This window comes from Chionomys nivalis, chromosome 5 (assembly GCF_950005125.1).
Source record: "Chionomys nivalis chromosome 5, mChiNiv1.1, whole genome shotgun sequence".
In the NCBI taxonomy this organism is placed as follows: Eukaryota; Metazoa; Chordata; class Mammalia; order Rodentia; family Cricetidae; genus Chionomys; species Chionomys nivalis.
This window is the reverse complement of record NC_080090.1, coordinates 53,642,393-53,661,117: the sequence shown is the minus strand read 5'-3', so window position 1 is coordinate 53,661,117 and position 18,725 is coordinate 53,642,393. Positions and strand designations below refer to the sequence as shown.

The following is an 18,725-nucleotide window of genomic DNA, read 5'->3' as shown; positions in this document are numbered from 1 at the left end:
GGTAGAAAGCTGGGTGTGGTGGCGTATTAGCTCATACTGCTAACACTGGAGGAATGGAGACAGGTGGATTGGTAGAGCTTGCTGCCCAGCCAGCATGGCCAAATTGGTGAGCTTGGTGTTGTCTCTAAACAATAAAGGTGCAAAGAGATGAAGATACAAGAGATCAGGGACAGACCTCCACATGGCATTCACACGCATATATGTGTTAACATATATGTATATGTCCATTTAAAAAAATCAAACTGGAATCTGAGCATAGCCACACTCACTTCCTCACATTCAGCATCCTGGAGTTGACATCAGGAGATCTTGCTGTACTCAACATATGGTTACGTTGATCATACAGTTACTAGGTTTCTGCTACGTGTCAGATTCTGTTGTGGGGGCTCAGTGAGCTGCAGAAATAACTCAGACTTAGTTGCCAGTTATCTAGGGTTTGCCATTCATTAAGAGTTTTCAGAGGCGTTTATGATGATGCAAGGAGAAGCTTGTTGATGCAATGGTGGTGCCAGCCACAGCTATGGCAGTCTAGAAGGTAGGGAGGGAGTGGGAGAGAGAGAGAACTCAGAGGGCCACCCAAAGGACTCAAGTGAATGGCCTTTAGGGACAGTATTTGAACAGAGAGCAGAGGTGGGGACTGCTCTGAACTGAGGGGCAGAAGGAACACATACACGAGGGGATTACATTGTCACTGGAAAATGGCAATTCACTCATTTGACCAGCAGTGGAGAGAGACAGAGGCAGGAAAAGAGATTCTGCACAGCATCCAACATTGGTGTGGTCCATCTAGCCCAGAACCACAGTGAGACAGCAGGGGAACAGAACTCTGGAATGCTGTTCATTCAACATGGAGGGGAGAATATGTTACCCCAGCCTCTGCATCCCACATGTTGATCACTCTCTAGTCAGTCATCAGACTTGGGCTCTCGCTGCCTGTCACCTTCCTCCCCACCTTCCTGCTTTTGTTCTGTTGAATCTTACCGATCTTTCAGATATGACTATAGTTCAGAAGTTTGCTACAACCTTTCAATTTAAATCAGAGTCTCCTGCTATAATCACCCATTTCATCCAATTTGTTTTCCTTCCTAGTGCTTACCATGGTTTCTAATGACATACGTGCCTGTGGCTATTTGTTTAAAGATTTACTTAGTTTCATTTTATGTTTATATGTGTTTTATCTGCACGTATGTTTGTGCACCATTTGTATAGTGGATGAAGAGGCCGGAAAGAGCATCACAGCCCCTGGACCTGAGGTTATAGATGTTGTGAGCTGTCATGTGGGTGCTGGGAACCCAACCTGGGTCTTATGCAAGAGCAACAAATATTCTTAGCTCTTAGCCATCTCTCCAGCCCCAGCAACCTGATGTCATATCCACTCTGTCACTGATAGTGATGAGGCCACATTAAAACTGTGTGTCTGTCTGTGTGTAATATAGAATATACATTTGAGTAATTGTCTTTTCTTCTCTAATTTCACCACCTCGATGTCAATTTTTTCATTTATAAAATTGAGATAATAATTCTAGCATTTGGGAACACAAATTGGAACTCAACATACTGTTATAAAGGTAAAGTTCACTAACCCACCCCCTCACTATGAGACCAGCACATCTGGTTGCTGTACCTAATGTTTATTGGTAATCATCAAGTGAATGATTGTAGGTTTTCAGCTGTGTTTGCTGCAAAATATTATTTTATATCACCATTGGTCAAAAGAAAAACAAACTACCTGGAGATAAAACTGTACCCTTTGATTATCAGGCTTTTAAATATAAGATTCATTGGCTGAGTTCACACTTAATGTTACAGGGCAAATGCGTATCCTCATTTAATCAAAAGCCCTTCTCAGAGCTCATTAATACAAGTTCAAGGTATCATTTAAGAGGACCTTTATCTTTGGCAAAAAGTAAACTCAGAATTTTCTTGAATGGATTAGCTAGTTCCTTCTACAGACAAGGAGCGTTTGGCCATTCATTTGACATCTTGATGAGAATTCCCTAACAGATGGAGACACTGGAATGACTGAAGTCTGTGTAGCTGTCTGGGGAGGGCTTCTGTCGGACATGCTGGACAGTCCGGATACCGTTGTTACACCACGAACGGTTTGGGATGAGCCATAGTGGGGCTGTGAGACCGAAGGGAAAAGAATGCCCACATTTCTTTGAACCTGGCAGGAAGTCGGGTGGCCGGTGAGCCTCTGGGAAGGGGTCGCGGGGAAAGAGCCCTTATGTACTAGTGGTACACTGGCACTATTGCAAGCGTGGCAACCACTTTTTGATGCAGCATATTTATTAAATATCTATTAGCATTTGTGTCGGAATCACTCACAAAATCCACTGGCACTGTCTTTGCAGAGTTAACAGTTATGCAGTGACCGCAAGACCCTGGTGGAGGGAAGCTAGTAAGCCCTCAGCTCCACTGTAGTGGGGATGTGGTGAGCCCATATTTAGGAAATGCCACCCAACTGTGAGTTTTGCCAGACACAGACTGGGGGGAGATTTTCCTATACAGGTGTGGGACTGAGCTGGAACTTGAATGATGGGTAAGAATTTGGCAGATGGGAAAAGCTAAATGAAAATGAGTAATAAATCATACTGAAGGAACCCACAAAAAAGGGATAGAGTGAGAAAAAAACAAGAAAGCATTAATTTCTTTGAATTTACTTGACAGTATCCAAGTGAACACATGCCCAGTTCTTGTCATACATGACCTACAAAACAAAAACAAAGTTCAGGGACTCCAATAGAATGGACAACATGTGTATTCCCCTCCCCCCCCAGAGTCCAGCTTGCCCCAGACCAGAAAGATGCAAAGTGGCCGAGCTGTATGGATCCAGGACTTCAGGTCAACTGCCCATAGCGTTTTCCTCTACCTACCTCAAAGGTTCTAATGAGATACAATGGTGAGGCCGCCATGCTAGCTTAAGAAATCCGCTTGTTTTGGGAGTAAAGAAATGGTTGGATAGTTAAAAGCACTGGCTGCTCTTCCAGAGAACCTGAATTCAATTCCCAGCACCCAGATGTTTGGTGCATGAGATCCTATGTCCTCTTCTGATCCCTCCTGGTACTAGACACATGGTACACAGACATAACATGCAAGAAAACACCCATACACATACAATAATGAAAACATTTTACAAAGTAGCTTGCCTTTTCTGTGAGAAAAAGAAGTTGAAAACATACCTAACAGTGACAAGAGACGAAAACCACCAACAGATCGTCTGACATTAGTGTGGGCTGGGCTCTTAAGTGGGCATTTTAAAGGACAGTTTCTGAGCATCACGTTGTAAGCCTGGAATCATCAAACAGCCAATTGAAACAACGTGTCTCCATTCTGACAGGCATATCATAGAAAACGCTGTTTACTCTTGATGGAGACACTTGCTTCAGACACCACGGTAGAGAAGGCAGACAATTGGGAACAGGTGGTAGGGTAGATTGCATTTCTGTTTCTCATCGGAGAGGAGAATGGAGGGAGCTTATTTAAAGAAAGTGAACTGAAGGGCCTCACTGAAGTCTTCATGCCATCTTCACTGCCATCACCAAATTAGCTCGTACATGGGGCACATGCATCATGCTTCTGACATAGTTTAAGTGGTAGGCATTTGTGGGTTTCCTGCATACTCACAGCCCAGGGAGATTCGGTAATTTACAGTCTCACTGGGCTATAGCAGTAGAGTTGGGATTTGCGGCAAAACTGGCCTCAGACTTGGCACCAAGGGACAGACTTTCTCGTGGTATAAGATGCTATCTTTGTTCTATTCCTCTCAACATTTTGATTAATGTCTTGGATAAGATATGAAAGTCCATCTGTTGTATTTTCCGAAGTCATGAAATGGGGATAGGCATAAGAGAAATGCTGGCTAACAGAAGCATATTCCAGAATATCTGGAATGATGAAGGAATGCCCTAAAAATGTTAATTTTAGAGGAATACAGGTAGACAAGGTAAGTAGGCCCCCAAACCAATCATTCAGAAATTGGATGAGGGATGTATAGAAGGGTCAGCATTCACAAGTGGGGTGGTTTTATAAAGTCAGTTCTCTGGGAATTAACCTGTAGAGCCCAGATTCTGGCCCACGGGAGCAAGCAGCCCTTCAGGGAGCTGCCCGGCTCTCCTGACACCAGCCAGCCAGGCCCTGGTTAGTGCTTTAAGACCCAGCATCCGCCCACAGGGACACCAGACTCCACACAGCTCCCCAGTGTCACCGTGTGACCCTCCTTCTTGACTGTTGTTGCTCTGATCCCCTTCATGGCCTCCTCTTTTGTCATCTCAATCTTGTTCTTGCCTCCGGCACTTTTCCCCTTAGTTTTCATTTTGGTTTCTTTTCTAGTTCAAATGTTGGTTTTGTTCCATAGTACTCTGGTTTGATTGACCTCCCTGGCCATCCGTGTCCTGCGCAGAATTGGGAGAAGCCTTTGCCCTTTGTGTAAGCCCTCAGTTCTCGTCCTGTGACCCTGGCTCTTGGGGAGAGTACTCACAGCGTGCCCATTACCTTCATATCACAGCTCGCCGAACAGTTTGGCCCACAGAAGAGTAGTCATGCAAGTCTCTCTCTTCCTTGAGGGTATCTATAGAAGTGGCAGTATTGGAAACAAGGTGGTGCGCGTGTGTGCACATTGGTTGGTGTAGGTCTGTATGAAAGTGCGCATGCCCATGTATGCGAATGCAGAGACCAGAAAAGGATGTCAGGCATTGTCTATCGCTTTCTACTCTGCTCTTCTGAGACAAGGTCTCTCTCTGAATCCAAAGCTCACCATCTCTTCTCCAGCTAGGCTGGTGACTAAGCAAGCCCCATCAATCAATCTTCCTGTCTCCACCCCCACCCCCCAGTGCTGGGATTATAGTTGCACATGGCCACGTTTAGCTTTGTTCCATGGGCACTGGGAATCTGAACAAACACACACACCAAGCATTTTTACTCATGAAGCCGTCTCCCCAGCCCCCTGGATGTTTTGAATAGTCGTGAAATCTTCGTGATACATGCAAGCACTGTCTGGAAGAACCTAGAGCATCTAGAGAAGGCATGGCTGTGTTTGGCATGGTAGGTCTTTGTCAGAACTTCCAGCCACAAACCCCATAGGTGTCTCTTCTGTGACCTCAAAGAGTAGCTGAAATCATGTACGCCGAAGCTGTGGGGAGAAGCAGGGTGGAGAATGCTCTCTAGAGTTGCTAGGGGATGCTAGTGTACCCCAGCACTGAAGGTATTCAAATCTACGCTGGGCAGTGCTTTCCCAGGGAATCAGTACATCAGACCCGAACACCAAAGGTACTTAGACTTCCCTCCGTGGCTTGGCTCTATCTAAGGGACTCTCTGGGTCAGTGAGAGAGCACATAAGATCCTTGAGCAGATAGCACAATGAGGTGCTCAAGGTGAAGTTATCCTCCCCTCCCCCGCAGTGAAACATCAGTGCGAATACACTTTGTGGAGGCAACATACCCTTCCTACCTGTAGAACGCCTTCTACCTGTATGCTCCCTGTGTGCCCTGGTCTTTTGACTACTCTGTCAGGCTTCTAATGTTAGAGCTCGGACTGGACCACTGTGACTGGCCACCCAAGCGGGAGGGGCCCAGCCCGAATCTAAAGGCTGCTCTATTTTAGTTTTTCGTCTTTGGGCATCTCGTCTCATGCTTTTCTAATTTTGTGCTTATGAAAGGGCTCTGTTCTCTCTTGGCCCCCACCCCCGCCCCCGCCCCCTTTCACAGATCAAATAACGAGTGCACTGGACAGAGAGGAGCCAGAGTGAGAAAATGCATTTTAATAAAACCCCATTGATTTTTGTGGGTGCGAGTCAAGGAAAAGGCACCTAAAGAGTCTTCTATCGGCTGCCACCTCCCCCTCTCTCCTGACCTACTAGGGCACTCACACATCGATTGGTTCCCAGCTAATAGATTGTGCCACCCGGTAGGGACCTCTGGGGACTCGCGGGGAGCTGGAAGAGTCGCTCACAGCAGCCCAGCCCAGAGTTAATCAAACTAGCAACAGGATCTCAGGCGCGGTGGTGGCGGCGGCGACGGCGGCAGCGGCGGCGGCGGCGGCGGCGGCAGCAGCGACGGCGGTGGCAAGAGGCAAGAAGAGTAGCAGTGGCGGCAGCATTATGCGTGATTACTGACAGGCACCAGCTGCTGCCGCCGCCACAGCCTCTCAACACTATGTGGACTCTCGGATCTAGAGGCAGATTCCTGACTAATCCCAGAGGGCTGGCCCAGCCTGCGCTCCCCCGGCTGCTAGGAAGCGATGGCCACTCTTGTTAGCCCAAGTTGAAGAAAGCCGGGCTGTGCCTGGGAGCCGGGAGAGGCTGTACTACTCTTCAGAAGCGCGGCAGAGGAATGAACTGAGCAGCAAACATGTATGGAAATTATTCCCACTTCATGAAGTTTCCCGCCGGCTTTGGTGGTAAGGACCTCACTTGGGCTTCACGATGTGAGTGGGAACCTGCCGGGGAGAGGCAGGGAAGAAACGGGATAACGTAGCTTGGAATTGGAAGGCGGGCATGTGTGTTCATAAGCATGTGCAGTGCGTGTACCGCGTGTTTCGTGGGTGCTTATCCATGCAGAAGAGGGAATGTTCCCAAGGTGGAGGCATGTTTGCATATCAGAAGAAGGGCCTGGGGTATTCTGAGAGTCTAAACCAAACAAAGATAAAGCGCTCTACTACCACCCCACACGTCCTGTGGGTGTGAAAAGTGAGAGTGAGGGAAATTGCTAAGACGTACCTATTATTTAATTTGTAATGAGAAAAAAACAAGTGATGAAAAAGGTTTTGCTTGGGCAAAAAGTGCTGTAAATACTTCGCAACATGGCCAAGGTTGTTTTTACTTAAAAGCTTTACAATTGGATTTTCAAAAAGGAAACATGCCCCTTTAATTTGCCACCCTGCTTCCCCCCCCCCCCGCGTTTTCCCCTTTTGATTTGCTAATAGCCTCTTCTCTCCTCCCCTGCTGCTGCCCCCAATTCCACAGCAAGGGTTGCTGTCATCATTTCCGCGCTAGGGGTCGAGATCTAGGGCTGGGGGTAGGGAAGGCCAGGCTCTTAGGAGACAGAACCTGCCAACTGAGGCTCTAGGTAGCCAAGCCAGGCAGGGTAGTCACTCACTCCCCCGGAGGCTGAGTTCCTGGGCTGCCTGCATGACCAGGCAAAAGTGTCCTGAGGACCCCCTCCTTTCAGGGACAGGAGTAGTCCAGTCAGCCATGTGTAAATGCAACCAGCAGTCAAACCAACTGACTTCTCATGTGTCTGGTGGTGGCATGGAGTTCATGTTCCTGGGAACCAAAGTCAGGCTGTGCTGGATGGATTCTGGCAGGCATGGCAAAGCAGACAGATTTCCAAGGTCTTAACAAGTGGAGGCCCTGCTCTCCTGACCTCCTCTGTGAACAGAGCTGATTTATCCAAAGGCCTGGGAAGAAAGTTTGCCACTGTACTAGACTGAATCCTCAGCGAGGCACTGTGACACATGACTGTCCCTGGCTTGGAAGCTTTGGGTGAGGAGGTGGCTCATTCCTTCAGAGTGTACCCAGTGACTGTATGAGCCAAGCAGGGGCCAGGCGGTGAGGGTCCCTTTGCACTGGGGCAGGCCCCTTAGGTGTACACAGTAATGCTGTACTATGTACAGTGGCCGAAGCATTAGAAGATTGTTGATTGGGCCCAAAGGCAAGGAACCATGGGAATGGTCCAAGGAAAAGCACAAGTTATTTAGGCTAGTTTGATGGCTGAGAGTGGTGGCCAATAATATGCCTGACATGTAGCCTCTAGGTTGTAGGCAGGTCCTTCTCCACTCCCATCTTACTTCCCTTTGGGGCTGAGAACAACTTTTTCCTCTGCACGTGAGCTTGGTTGTTTGAGGGACATGTTCATCTTCAGCTCAATTCTTGAGATGCTCTAGGTCTGTGCTGTGATGGCTTCAACACAGAAGAAGAAAGAGGAACTAGTCTAAGATTCTTTGGGGGCTGCTTGCTGGAACTGTGAAATATTAGCAACTCAAGGACCTTAGGGAGAGCTGAGGATGTCTCATTTGAATAGCCTCCAAGATGAGGCCGAAAAGAAGGCCAAGATTAGTCCAAGGTGATGGAGTGTAGACTTGCAAAGTGTTTCCAGAGATGTCTCTAACTCAAACTTTAGAAGAATTGATTTTTAGCAAACAGAAGCACGCACGCGCGCACACACACACACACAGAGACAGAGAGAGAGAGAGAAAGAGAGGGTGAGAGAGAAAGGGAGAGAAAGACAGACAGAATGAGACTGCTGATGATGGTCCTTACTGTTTTATCATTTCTCCGTGTGATCTCAGGCAAGCTACTGAACCTCTCTAGATCTTCCTTCACATCTTTGATCTCTAAAGTGGGATTTGTAATCTCATTCTTAGAGTTTTGTTTTGAGAATTAAATAAGATAGCTAGCACATGAAAAAACTATTATCTGTACATTTGGTACCAAATACAAATCGATATTTCCATCCTTCCCATTTTGCTCAGAAGCCAACATGCAAATCAATTTAAATACCAGATATTATTGTAGAATAATGAATTGGAGATCTGGAAAAAAAAGTACAATTAAATCTGCAAAAAACCCACATATTTTGCTGGCTTCAATTTTAATAATTGTGGAGGGGCTCCAATATTTAGTGTAATTGTTATATCAGATCTGCTATAACATGGGGAAAGTTTTTTTTTTTTTAAAAAAAAAAGCTTCTAGTGGTGCTTCTCATTGTCATCCCTAAGGAAAGAATGACTTATTTTGCTTGTTTCTGTTGATGTTTTTCATTTTGTTTGCATGAGTCAGTTAAGAGGACGCCTACATTCAGAACCAAAGGACTCTGTCCCTTCTGTTCTAAGAACCTGCCATGCAGTGCAGGAGGGCCATCCAGCTACAGGCTCAGGAAACCTGAGGTCATCACCTGCGGCCATAATGCTTCTGCCTTCATAATTACAGTGCTGGATGACTCTTGCCTTTTCACTTAATAGCACATGGAGCCACAGAAGGTTCTGGGGTCCTGTAAGAATCTCTAGAGCAGCCATGTCATTGTTGGGAGGAAACATTAATGTCTGGGTCATGCTTACGATGTGGCTGAAGTTCAATGCTCACAGGAACCTGCAAAGTGCCCACTCTCGTGCTTAGACTCTGACTCGGCTCTGGATGGTAGAAGTGTTTTTTTCTTGGCTAAGTCTTGGGTTTGCCCACTGAGCAGGAAAAGGCTTGTTTTCCCAGTATGCTTCCCCTTAGAAGATTCAAGACAAAGCTTGCAATACCCCATCTAAGTGGGCAGAAATCCCAGGGGAGAGAGAATGACAAGCACCTACAAGACAGGGACCAGCTGTCAGTGTGAGCACTCTGCCTGGGCCGACCCAGCAGCAAGCAGGCTCACTGACACCGGTTGCTGTTCTCTTTCTTTGAGAGAAGAGCAGGTGAAGACTTTGGGAGGTAAAGGACCCTCATAACTAGAACATGACACAATTGGCCCTTGCAGCCAGGTGTTCGGGCTGCTGGTCCGTGATCTGCCGAGGTGCCTCACAGCATTGGAAGCTGGCACACTTACTTTGCCGGGATAGGGGCAGCAGTCTGCCTCACTCCAGCCTGGAAAACCAGGCTGATGATGGACAGGTGGCTGCTGGCACAGCGGCCTGGCCATTGAGAAGGAAACTGCAGAATAGCTTATGAGCAATAATGAACTCTGGGCCATTTACTGTGGCTTCTTAGGGACCCAATCACAGACTGATCTGGTTTTGGAAACTGCCCCCTATCAACTTGAGAATAGCCACAGAGGAGAGTCAAGTTGGCAGTATTTGTGTACGTATGTATACACACATGTGTGTGTTTTCCAGAACACATTCTTTTCCCCTCTGCAAATGTGTGGGTAGTTAATTGAAAGCTGTGGGCATAAGTGATTAGGGTTTGTGTAGGAAGAAAGAACTGTGTATGAGATGCAGGAAGAAGCATATTTAGGATAAACTATTTTCTGAACATTTACAATATTACAAAGAGGTAGATTAATCAATCGTAATGAAGAGAAGAAACTGTGGGAAGAGAAATCTTTCATTTCTCCCAAGTTATAGCCTGAGAGCTGGGCCTTTAGCCCTGGGTGTCTGATGTAGTGGCTACTGAAAAGAACGGCTGTTTCCCTTCCTGGGCAAAAGCAGGTGACACAGAGTTCAGGAAATAGCAGACATTTATTTTTTTAGAATTCCTGGGCTTGTGTGGCTTGAGATGGACCCAATCCTAGCTCAGTCATCCTCACAAGAGCGACAATAATTGTCAGCATTTACCAGACACTTACTGTGTGTCCAGAATTCTCTGGGAGCCCTACATGCATGCATATGTTAGTGTTCTCTGGGCTCCTAGGAGATAAGACACTCTGATCATTTTTTTTTTTTTTTTGGTTTTTCGAGACAGGGTTTCTCTGTGGTTTTGGAGCCTGTCCTGGAACTAGCTCTTGTAGACCAGGCTGGTCTCGAACTCACAGAGATCCACCTGCCTCTGCCTCCCGAGTGCTGGGATTAAAGGCGTGCGCCACCACCTTTTTCCTCATTTTGCAGACAGGAAAGCAGAGCCCTAGGGAGCCTGAGCAAACTGTCCAAGGTCATCCTACCAGTGAGGAGCAGAGTTTAGGCAAGATTTGAGTCTAGGTTACTCAGGCCAGGGCCACTGAGCTTAACCTTCCCCTATGTGACCACACCCACCTGGGGCAAGAGGGAGGGTGGGCTAGGAGATAGGAGTCCTAGAAATGAAATGGATGAGTTATTTGTAAGAGCAGCTTACATGCCGATTTTTATTATTTGTAACTTGTTTATAATTCACAACTCTTACATTCCTTTGAATCATTGTAGCAAAAGAATAAAACACCATAGGAAGGAGCAAGTGACCACACAAAGGACCATCCCCTAGGCGGATCACATTTTATTTATATGTGCTGGAGTTTTCCATTCTGGGGCAGGGGTTGGCCAGACAGTGAGCAGCATCCACTTCTGCAGGCCACACTGCATCTGTGAGGGGCGAGCACATGAGCCCTTGCAGAGAGAAGAGGCTATAGCTGTGGCTGTGCTCCAGAAAGGCTGCAGGTCCCTAGGGGATTTCTCCGGAGAAGTTTTATTACCATTTCTGATTGCTCTTCCATTAGTTGTGATCCCCAAACTCCTGGCTGTAAGACACTTTCCTTCAGGTTTCTCTGTCACAGAGCTGAGTTCTCACAGTCAGACAGCATCCCATAGGCCATCTGTCCCGACTGTCCAGTGACTGTTGGAGATGCTTAGGAAAGCCTATGTAGCTTGGCCAGGATGTAGAGATGGGTGGCATCTTCAAACTCAGTTCCATTGGAGCAACCCTGAGTGGGCAGGAAGAGGAACGGGGAAGGGAGCTAAACCACGGGGTCCTCCCCTTCCCTGCTATCCACTTTGAGTGGGTAAGCATTGACCTACAGTTGTAAGTTGTTAGTTGTAAGGGTTTTTTTCTTCTTTTTTTTTCCTTTTAGCATGGAAAATTATAAATACTCTATAGAAGTCTCTTCCCCCTTTCCACACAGCGTTTGGAGGCTGACAATAAATGTGACTGGAATTCTGTATGTACATGCCCTCCCCACCCCCTTACAAGAGGGAGGTCTTCCTTAAAGTGCCAGACTGCACACTGGGACATAGTGAAGTAAACACAACCTGGATTTGACTCCCAGAGGAGCATAGGTTCCAGACAGTCACAGGTTAGCTCGTCCTTCCCGGGCAGATGCTCATGGGGCTGCCGCGAGTACTGGGCAGGGACCCTGCTAACCCCTAACTTCTGTTTTCTCACCTTGGAGTTAAAGAGCCCCGAGTTGGCTGCAGTGCCTAGAAGAGGACCAGGGGTGTGCCCAGCAAGAATTTCAGGCTCAAGGTCACCTCAGGGTCCTGTTAGGATTTCAGAAATAATATTTGAATTCTAAAAATGGAAAAGGCTGTGATCTTTAAATCAAAAGAACATTTACAAGAAGTCAGAAGACTGGCAGGGAAAGTACTTAATAAATATTTTAGGCTGTTTGCCTGAGTTTCATTTCTGGGGCTCAGCATCTTTGTCTCTCTTTTCCATCTTACTGGTCATGAGGGTGATGGGGAAGCAGCCTCACGGAGGGCTTGGGGTACCAAGTACCTGTGTTTTCTCAGCTCCAGCAATGAGGAGAACAGAGCAGACTTCAGAGAGCAGGGAAGTGCTTCCCTTGACGGATGAGTGAATGCCTGCTCACTCATTCATTCATTCATTCATTCATTCATTCATTCATTCATTCATTCATTCAACTTAAGAGCCACAAACTTGGTGTGCATAGGACATGTCCCCTGTTGGCCTCCTGGAGCATACACATGGGCTTCAAAGCCTTGAAAACATTTGAGGCTCCATTATTTCTGGAAAGTTTTCTCATGCCGAGTTTAAGTGCATGGATCTGAAAAATTTGGATATTTAGAATCCCAGAACAGATGAAGCCAGGGGCAACATTGTAAAGAAATATACTTACTGCAATATAAGATGACTACAGTCTTTAGAAAAGGCTACCCTTATTCAAAGACGGGGAGGAACTGGACAAGAAGCCCAGGGAGATAGAAGCCATGGCCGAAAGAGCTGTGGTGGGCAGAACTAATGTTCTAAGACATCAGCAATGAAAAGTTATTCAGTGGGCACCCTCAGCACCCACCTCAAACTCCCATTTGCGTACATGGTTAGAAGATCTCATAGAATACATGGTACCAGAATATGGACCTGGCTTCTGACAGGCTTTGTTAGTGGGATTCGCTGGTACATCTCATTTGTTAGGCGGCAGCACTATATCCATATGGACCAACCGGGCTTATAATTGGTCCTGGGTGGAAAAGTAATTTGTGAGCAAAACTATCCAAGTAGCGGCAGACAGACATGGTGTGAGGTTAGACCCCTGTTCTAAGTTACACGCAGTACTGGCTGCAGTAATTCACAGCAGGCTCTCTTGAATGAGCCATTTTGTCATCAGGAGCCTCTGTTTGCTGATCTGCCTAACGGGGATAAGTCTTAACCTTACAAACCTCTCTGTCCCAGACTGTAGCTGGAACAAAACAGACAGTGGCCTCCAGGGGGAATGGGTCTATCTAAAAGGTTTGTCACGGAGCCTGGCACATAGCACTCCAAAAGGGTTTTTAAAAAGCCAGTAGTTGCTATGGAAATAGCAGCATAGACTCACAAAGAGCGCCATGACGATAGGCACTATTTAATGAGTACCATATGCTTGATTCGAGGAATCGGAAGGCCTGGAGCCTTGCCCTGCGTGACTCTGAGCAGATCCATCTCTGCACTCATTCCCTCTTTTATACACCAAGGTGGTTCTTGAAGTCTTATAAGTCTGGTTCCTAATCAAAAGCAAAATAGTCTTATTAGCTTATGACATAATCAGCCGGGCGGTGGTGGCACATGCCTTTAATCCCAGCACTCGGGAGGTGGAGGCAAGCGGATCTTTGTGAGTTTGAGGTCAGCCTGGTCTACAAGAGTTAGTTCCAGAATAGACTCCAAAGCTACAGAGAAACCCTGTCTCGAAAAACCAAAACCAAACCAAACTAAACCAAACCAAAACAAAAATAACCTTATGACATAATCAATTAAGAGTGGTGATTAAACGGTCACCAGGCTCTGGGAAGATGGTCCAGTGGGTACTAGCACTTTCTTTATGAGGATGAAGATGTGAGTTGGAATCCCCAGAAACCACTTGAACACGGTGTCTACCTGGAGATGGGAGGAGGAGGCAGGAGAGGGAGGCGGAGCCAGGAGAGGAAGCTCAAAATTAATGTAACCATCATCACTGCTACCACCACCACCAAAGAGAGCTTGTCTCAAACAGGTGAACTTGAAAATTGACACAAGGTTGTCCTCTGGCTTTCACACACATGTACCCTGGCACGTTCATACCTTCATACACAGTAATCTTTATACATTCACAAGGGATATTTAAAAAAAATATGTTCATATTTAAAAAAAAGTTCATGGTATGAATTAGTTTGTATTTGCTGATTTACCAAAAAATAAAGAAGGTTTGTTAAGCAAATAAGCCGGTGAGAGAAGCATTGAGCCTATTTAAGATACATCTGTTTTCAAGTAATTTAAAAAGCATAGTCGGAATGTCATTAGCATATTAACGGGGTGTTAATTACAAAAGAGTCTTTTAGTGCAGGTTTTCTAAAATCCCCCACTTAGTAACCATTAGCTTGCAGGCACTTGGAACACAAACTATTCACGTGTGTGACTTAGAAGCAATAAAATCGTAATTTAAAAGTAATCTGCCAACTTGTCAGGAATTTAAACTGATTTTCCTCTCAATTGATCCGAATGAGTGAGGTTTTGCTATAATTATATGTAATGCTGGTAATAATGAGGCTGATTATCAATCTTTCCCTGCTTTTCAGCCCTCCATCATCACAGATTTTAGGGTGGGAGTGGAGGGAGTCAGGAGGAATGGGGATGGGGAGGGGAAGTGGGGGAAAGAGAAAAAAAATGGAAAAAAAAAAGAGCTTCCTCCCTCCCCGCTTCAAGCACTGGAAGAAGCCAGCACACAGCCCCCTCCTGAGCTGTGTAAGACTCAGCAGAACTCCCTCAGCGCCGGGAAAGGCTGCCTGCCCCTGCAGCTGGCCAATTAGCCAGTGCATCTTTTGGCCTTGCCCTTACTTCCTTCTCAGTGGCTGCGAACAAAACACAGGACTGAGCACCCCAGAGGCAGAAACAGTGTCGTTTCTTCATGTTTTCCACTCTGGACAAGTTCTTGTTTCTTTTCTCTTAAAAAAAAAAATCCAGGAAAGGTTTTGGTGGCAGAGGAGGCGTCCCCTCTGGGCCTGCTTCTATGTGGGCCCCACAGCAGGGGGAATCTCATTTCTAATATCTTGTTTTCCACACCTGTTAAGACATCCAGCTCTACTCCAGTCAAATGGGTGTAAAAAAAAATCTTTCCATCTGGCCCAGATATTGATGTGAAAGTGCTTTGAAAAATGCCAGTAATGATTCAAATATAAAAGAGGTATTTTAGTAAATTCTAGTGCAGGATGGCTCTCCTGTGGGAGATTGTGCCAGGCAGGGCAGGGGTCCCATGGAAGGGAACCATGGTTGAGGTTTGGACTATGAAGGGCTGGAGTCAGGACTAGGAGGGTCCTGTTAGAGGGATTCAGGATCAGGTTTCACATCTGCACAAGTAGGGACAATATGAGAACCAGCCTCAAAGTATACCCATCGATTCATGCAATGAATATGTGCTAATAAGTTTTTTTAATACCAGCCTCCAAGTGCTGTTGGCATGAGGTGAGTTAATATATGTAAAATGTTGAGAACTCTGTCTGGCTCATGGCAATTCCTCAATAATCTTAGCTGTTATTGTTATTCAGGAGAGGAGACCACACAAAAGTGTCAATTAAAGCCCTTCATATGGCAGTCCCCTGCCGAACTCGCTGAGCAGCCTGACAGTGCATTCAGAGCCAAGTAGGGAAAGGATGTGTAAGTTTTCCTTAAACAAAGAACAAGCCAGGCATCCAATATTCTGATTGTCAGCTTAGGCACAATATCTTTCTACTGGATGAAAGGAGGGAGAGTCGGGTGTGGGAATGTCCCCCACCGTGGGAGAAACCAGAGTGGGACAGGGTCCCAGGATGCTCTCCCTCACCCCAACTTATTGTGGAGAATCCAATTCTGAGAAACTGTCCCCTTCCCCATGGGTGGGCATTAGCCATTATCAATGGCTCGTGACAAATCTCCTTGCCCTCCTGAAGAGGGCTGCCAATGGGAAAACAAACTCTCCAGCCTGGCACAGCACCAAAGGGGTGGACACGCCGAGCCATTTGCTCCCTTGTCTGGCCAGTCAGAAAGACTACAGGCTTGACATTTCACTTTCATTGGCTGAGGACCGGTTGCTAAGCAACTCCTTACCTTGGTAAGAATTCTGTACATCTCAGTACTTCTCTCTTCTGTTTCTCAACAAGTATCTGTCTCTTTCTCTTTTTCCTTCTCTATTTCCCATTCCTTTGCTCTTCTCCCCATCCCCCTGTCTTTCTGTCTGTCTGTCTGTCTGTCTCTCTCTCTCTCTCTCTCTCTGTCTCTCTCTTTCCTTTCTATATACACACACTTCATTTGTTTCTTAGAGATTCCACAGGTTTTGGTTTTGATGGATGTTAGGAACATTGATTTCTTATGCAAATAATTTCTGTTGATCTATTCTACGTCTAGTTATATAAAACAGTGAACAAATGCTTTCCTAGTCAATAATTAGTCAACAAATATCAATATCATTTTGAGCACAGTGCCAGGAACCGTGGCGATTGTTTGCAGCAGGGGTGTTCAGCCCTCTCACATGGTGGCATGATGTCGTGGTCTACAGATGTGCTGGTTCACATTCAGTTAGTCCAGGATGCATGTGGCCCGTGCTGACTGGACGAGCAAAGAGGTGACCAACTGCTGGTCATAAGCAAAGAGGTGACCAGCTGCTAGTCACCAGCAATTCTGAAGGGAAGTCATCAAAGGGGACCTGTGTGTCAGGCTGAATTATGAGATGATATGAGGGGGCCTACGGATGGTATTTGGGTAGCTGGGGTGACAGAGGAGCACTTTGGGCAATTTATGAGACAGACATTTAGAAAATTCAATATTAAAAACCATGGTGTGCCTGTATCGGTGCTTACTAGTTGAAACCCTTACCTGAGCGTTCACAATTCACTTGCATTGGACTGTTCTGCTTTTCTGTGCTAGATATGAACTCCAGGCCTTATGCACTGCAGCCCTTTGATCTTCCCCAAACTAGTCTTTGTTGACTCTCAAGTAGTCCTTCCCTCCCCCCCCTCCCTGTGAGCCTGAGCCTTCCAGCTGCTGCTGCCAATGGACCATGGATCTCAGGCATTCTCTCTGGTTCTCTAAGGCAGGCATGGTTGTCTCATCCATACAGTTCAACAGAGAACTCCAGCAAGACTTGGCTTCTAAGGGGAGAAAGAGACCCAGGAGCAAGTACTCTGGAGGCTACAGCGAGGAGGGGACCTGCACACCGAGGAGAGTAGACTCAGCCCTGCAGCGGCATACAGATGTGGAACTTTCTGTACTCAGAACTCTGATGAAGGAACTCTCGGTTGTTTAGAAAAACAAAGTCCACATAGCTGAAAAGTAGAGCCTGGAGGTCACCCTACGGCATTTTTCTATGTCAGAGGTTGTGTCTCCCCCTCAATAGGACTGTACCCGAGGCCACAGTGCTGTACCACCTTTTGGCAAGTGGCAGCGTTCTTTCTGTGGTCTTCATCTTCTTGTCCCTGTTTGGGATCTTGATGATACTCAGCCTCTCAGACTAAACTTGCCAGGCAGCTTGAAGGCCTAACAAAGTCCAACTGGGGACAGCAGGGCCCCCTGAGTCAGTGGTTAAGCTCAGATCATCCCAGACGCCCATCGCCTGTCCTCTCTCTCCAACACTTGAAGGCTGTGCTCTGGGCATCCCTCGCAGAGCAGAGCCAACTGGAAGGATCGTAGAGGTGATAAGTACCAGCTCCTTGCTGGGAGAAATGAGGCCCGTGAAAAGAAAACCATTTTCCTTGGCCTATTGTGAGGCAAGAAGAGGCCCTCCCGAGGAATCTCCCACAGATGAGCCATTTTATAGAAAAAGCTACTGATTGAAGAAAGAAAAATAAACCCCGTAGAATAGTCCAAGGGCATTTTATAGGTTTCTGGGCACTTGGCATATTATAAGTGATATAAGTTTAAGATGCAGGATAAGGGAGCTAGCAAGGTAGACAGGATGCAGAGGCAGGGTCCTCATTCAAAGTGAACCCAAGCGAGCAGTTATTCATCCCTATTGCTATAACAAGATACCTCAGTCTGCCTAATTCATAAATAATGACTTTTTTTTTTTTACTTGTAATTCCTGAGGTTTCAAAGTTCAAGATCAAAGCCCTGCCAGACTCGATGTCTAGTGAGGACTGGCTTTCTACTCTGATCATAGCACACCCTGAATTCTGATCAGCTCAGAGGGAAGGAGTGAAAAAGAAAAATGCTATTTCCTTACGTGCAGAAGAGATCTGGAAGGTCTCGTAGCATTCTCAAGCTTCTTTGAGAAGGGCATCAATCCATTCATGGGGCGCATCCTGAGGTGCTCTTCATCTCCTCAAACCTGGTGTTTGAGTTACAAACTAGTTTTGGAGGGACATAAGCATCCAAGTCATAGAAGAGTTCATTATCTTTGCTAAAAGCAAATCTATCACTGCTGAGAACTACTAGGTCATTGTGAGGGGCAGAGTTCCCCCCCCAAAAAAAACCACAAAAACATTTTTTCAGGATGTATTTGTCTTTTTGAATTTGATTTTATTTTTGAAAAATCTGGTTATGAATTGTCTACCCCTTCTGGGATGACCGACACATCAGAAGTAAGCCACACTAATGTTTTCTAAAAGTAAAAATTATATTTATCTGCTTGTGTAAGAATATGTGTGTGTGTTTATCTTTTGCTTACACGTGACATGGCACACGTGGGAGATTAGAGGATGGCCTATAGGAGTCCGTTCTCTCCAGTATGTGAGTCCTAGACAAGATCCTCAGGTCATCAGGTTTGGCAGCAAGTACCCTTACCCACCACAGACCCACCTTGCTGGCCCTGGACACCTCTAAGACAACTGAAAACTGGGCACACGCACTATTTCCTTCTATCTCAACAAAGAACCCTTCCCACTACTGCAGTTCATAGTCAAATTGCCTTCATTTTTACTAGCAACAGCAATAATATGCTTCGATTTTCATATTGTTTGCA

The 18,725-nt window shown here is 46.2% G+C and overlaps 1 protein-coding gene across 1 annotated transcript in view; it reads left to right on the top strand.

Moving 5' to 3' along the window:
• Positions 1–6,087: 6,087 nt before the first annotated feature.
• Positions 6,088–18,725, top strand: part of Rxrg (retinoid X receptor gamma) — a 41,757-nt gene continuing 29,119 nt past the window's right edge. The window contains exon 1 of the mRNA XM_057769800.1: positions 6,088–6,396. Coding sequence (XP_057625783.1) covers positions 6,348–6,396 — 49 coding nt within the window. The 5' untranslated portion in view covers positions 6,088–6,347. The remainder of the gene's footprint in view (positions 6,397–18,725) is intronic.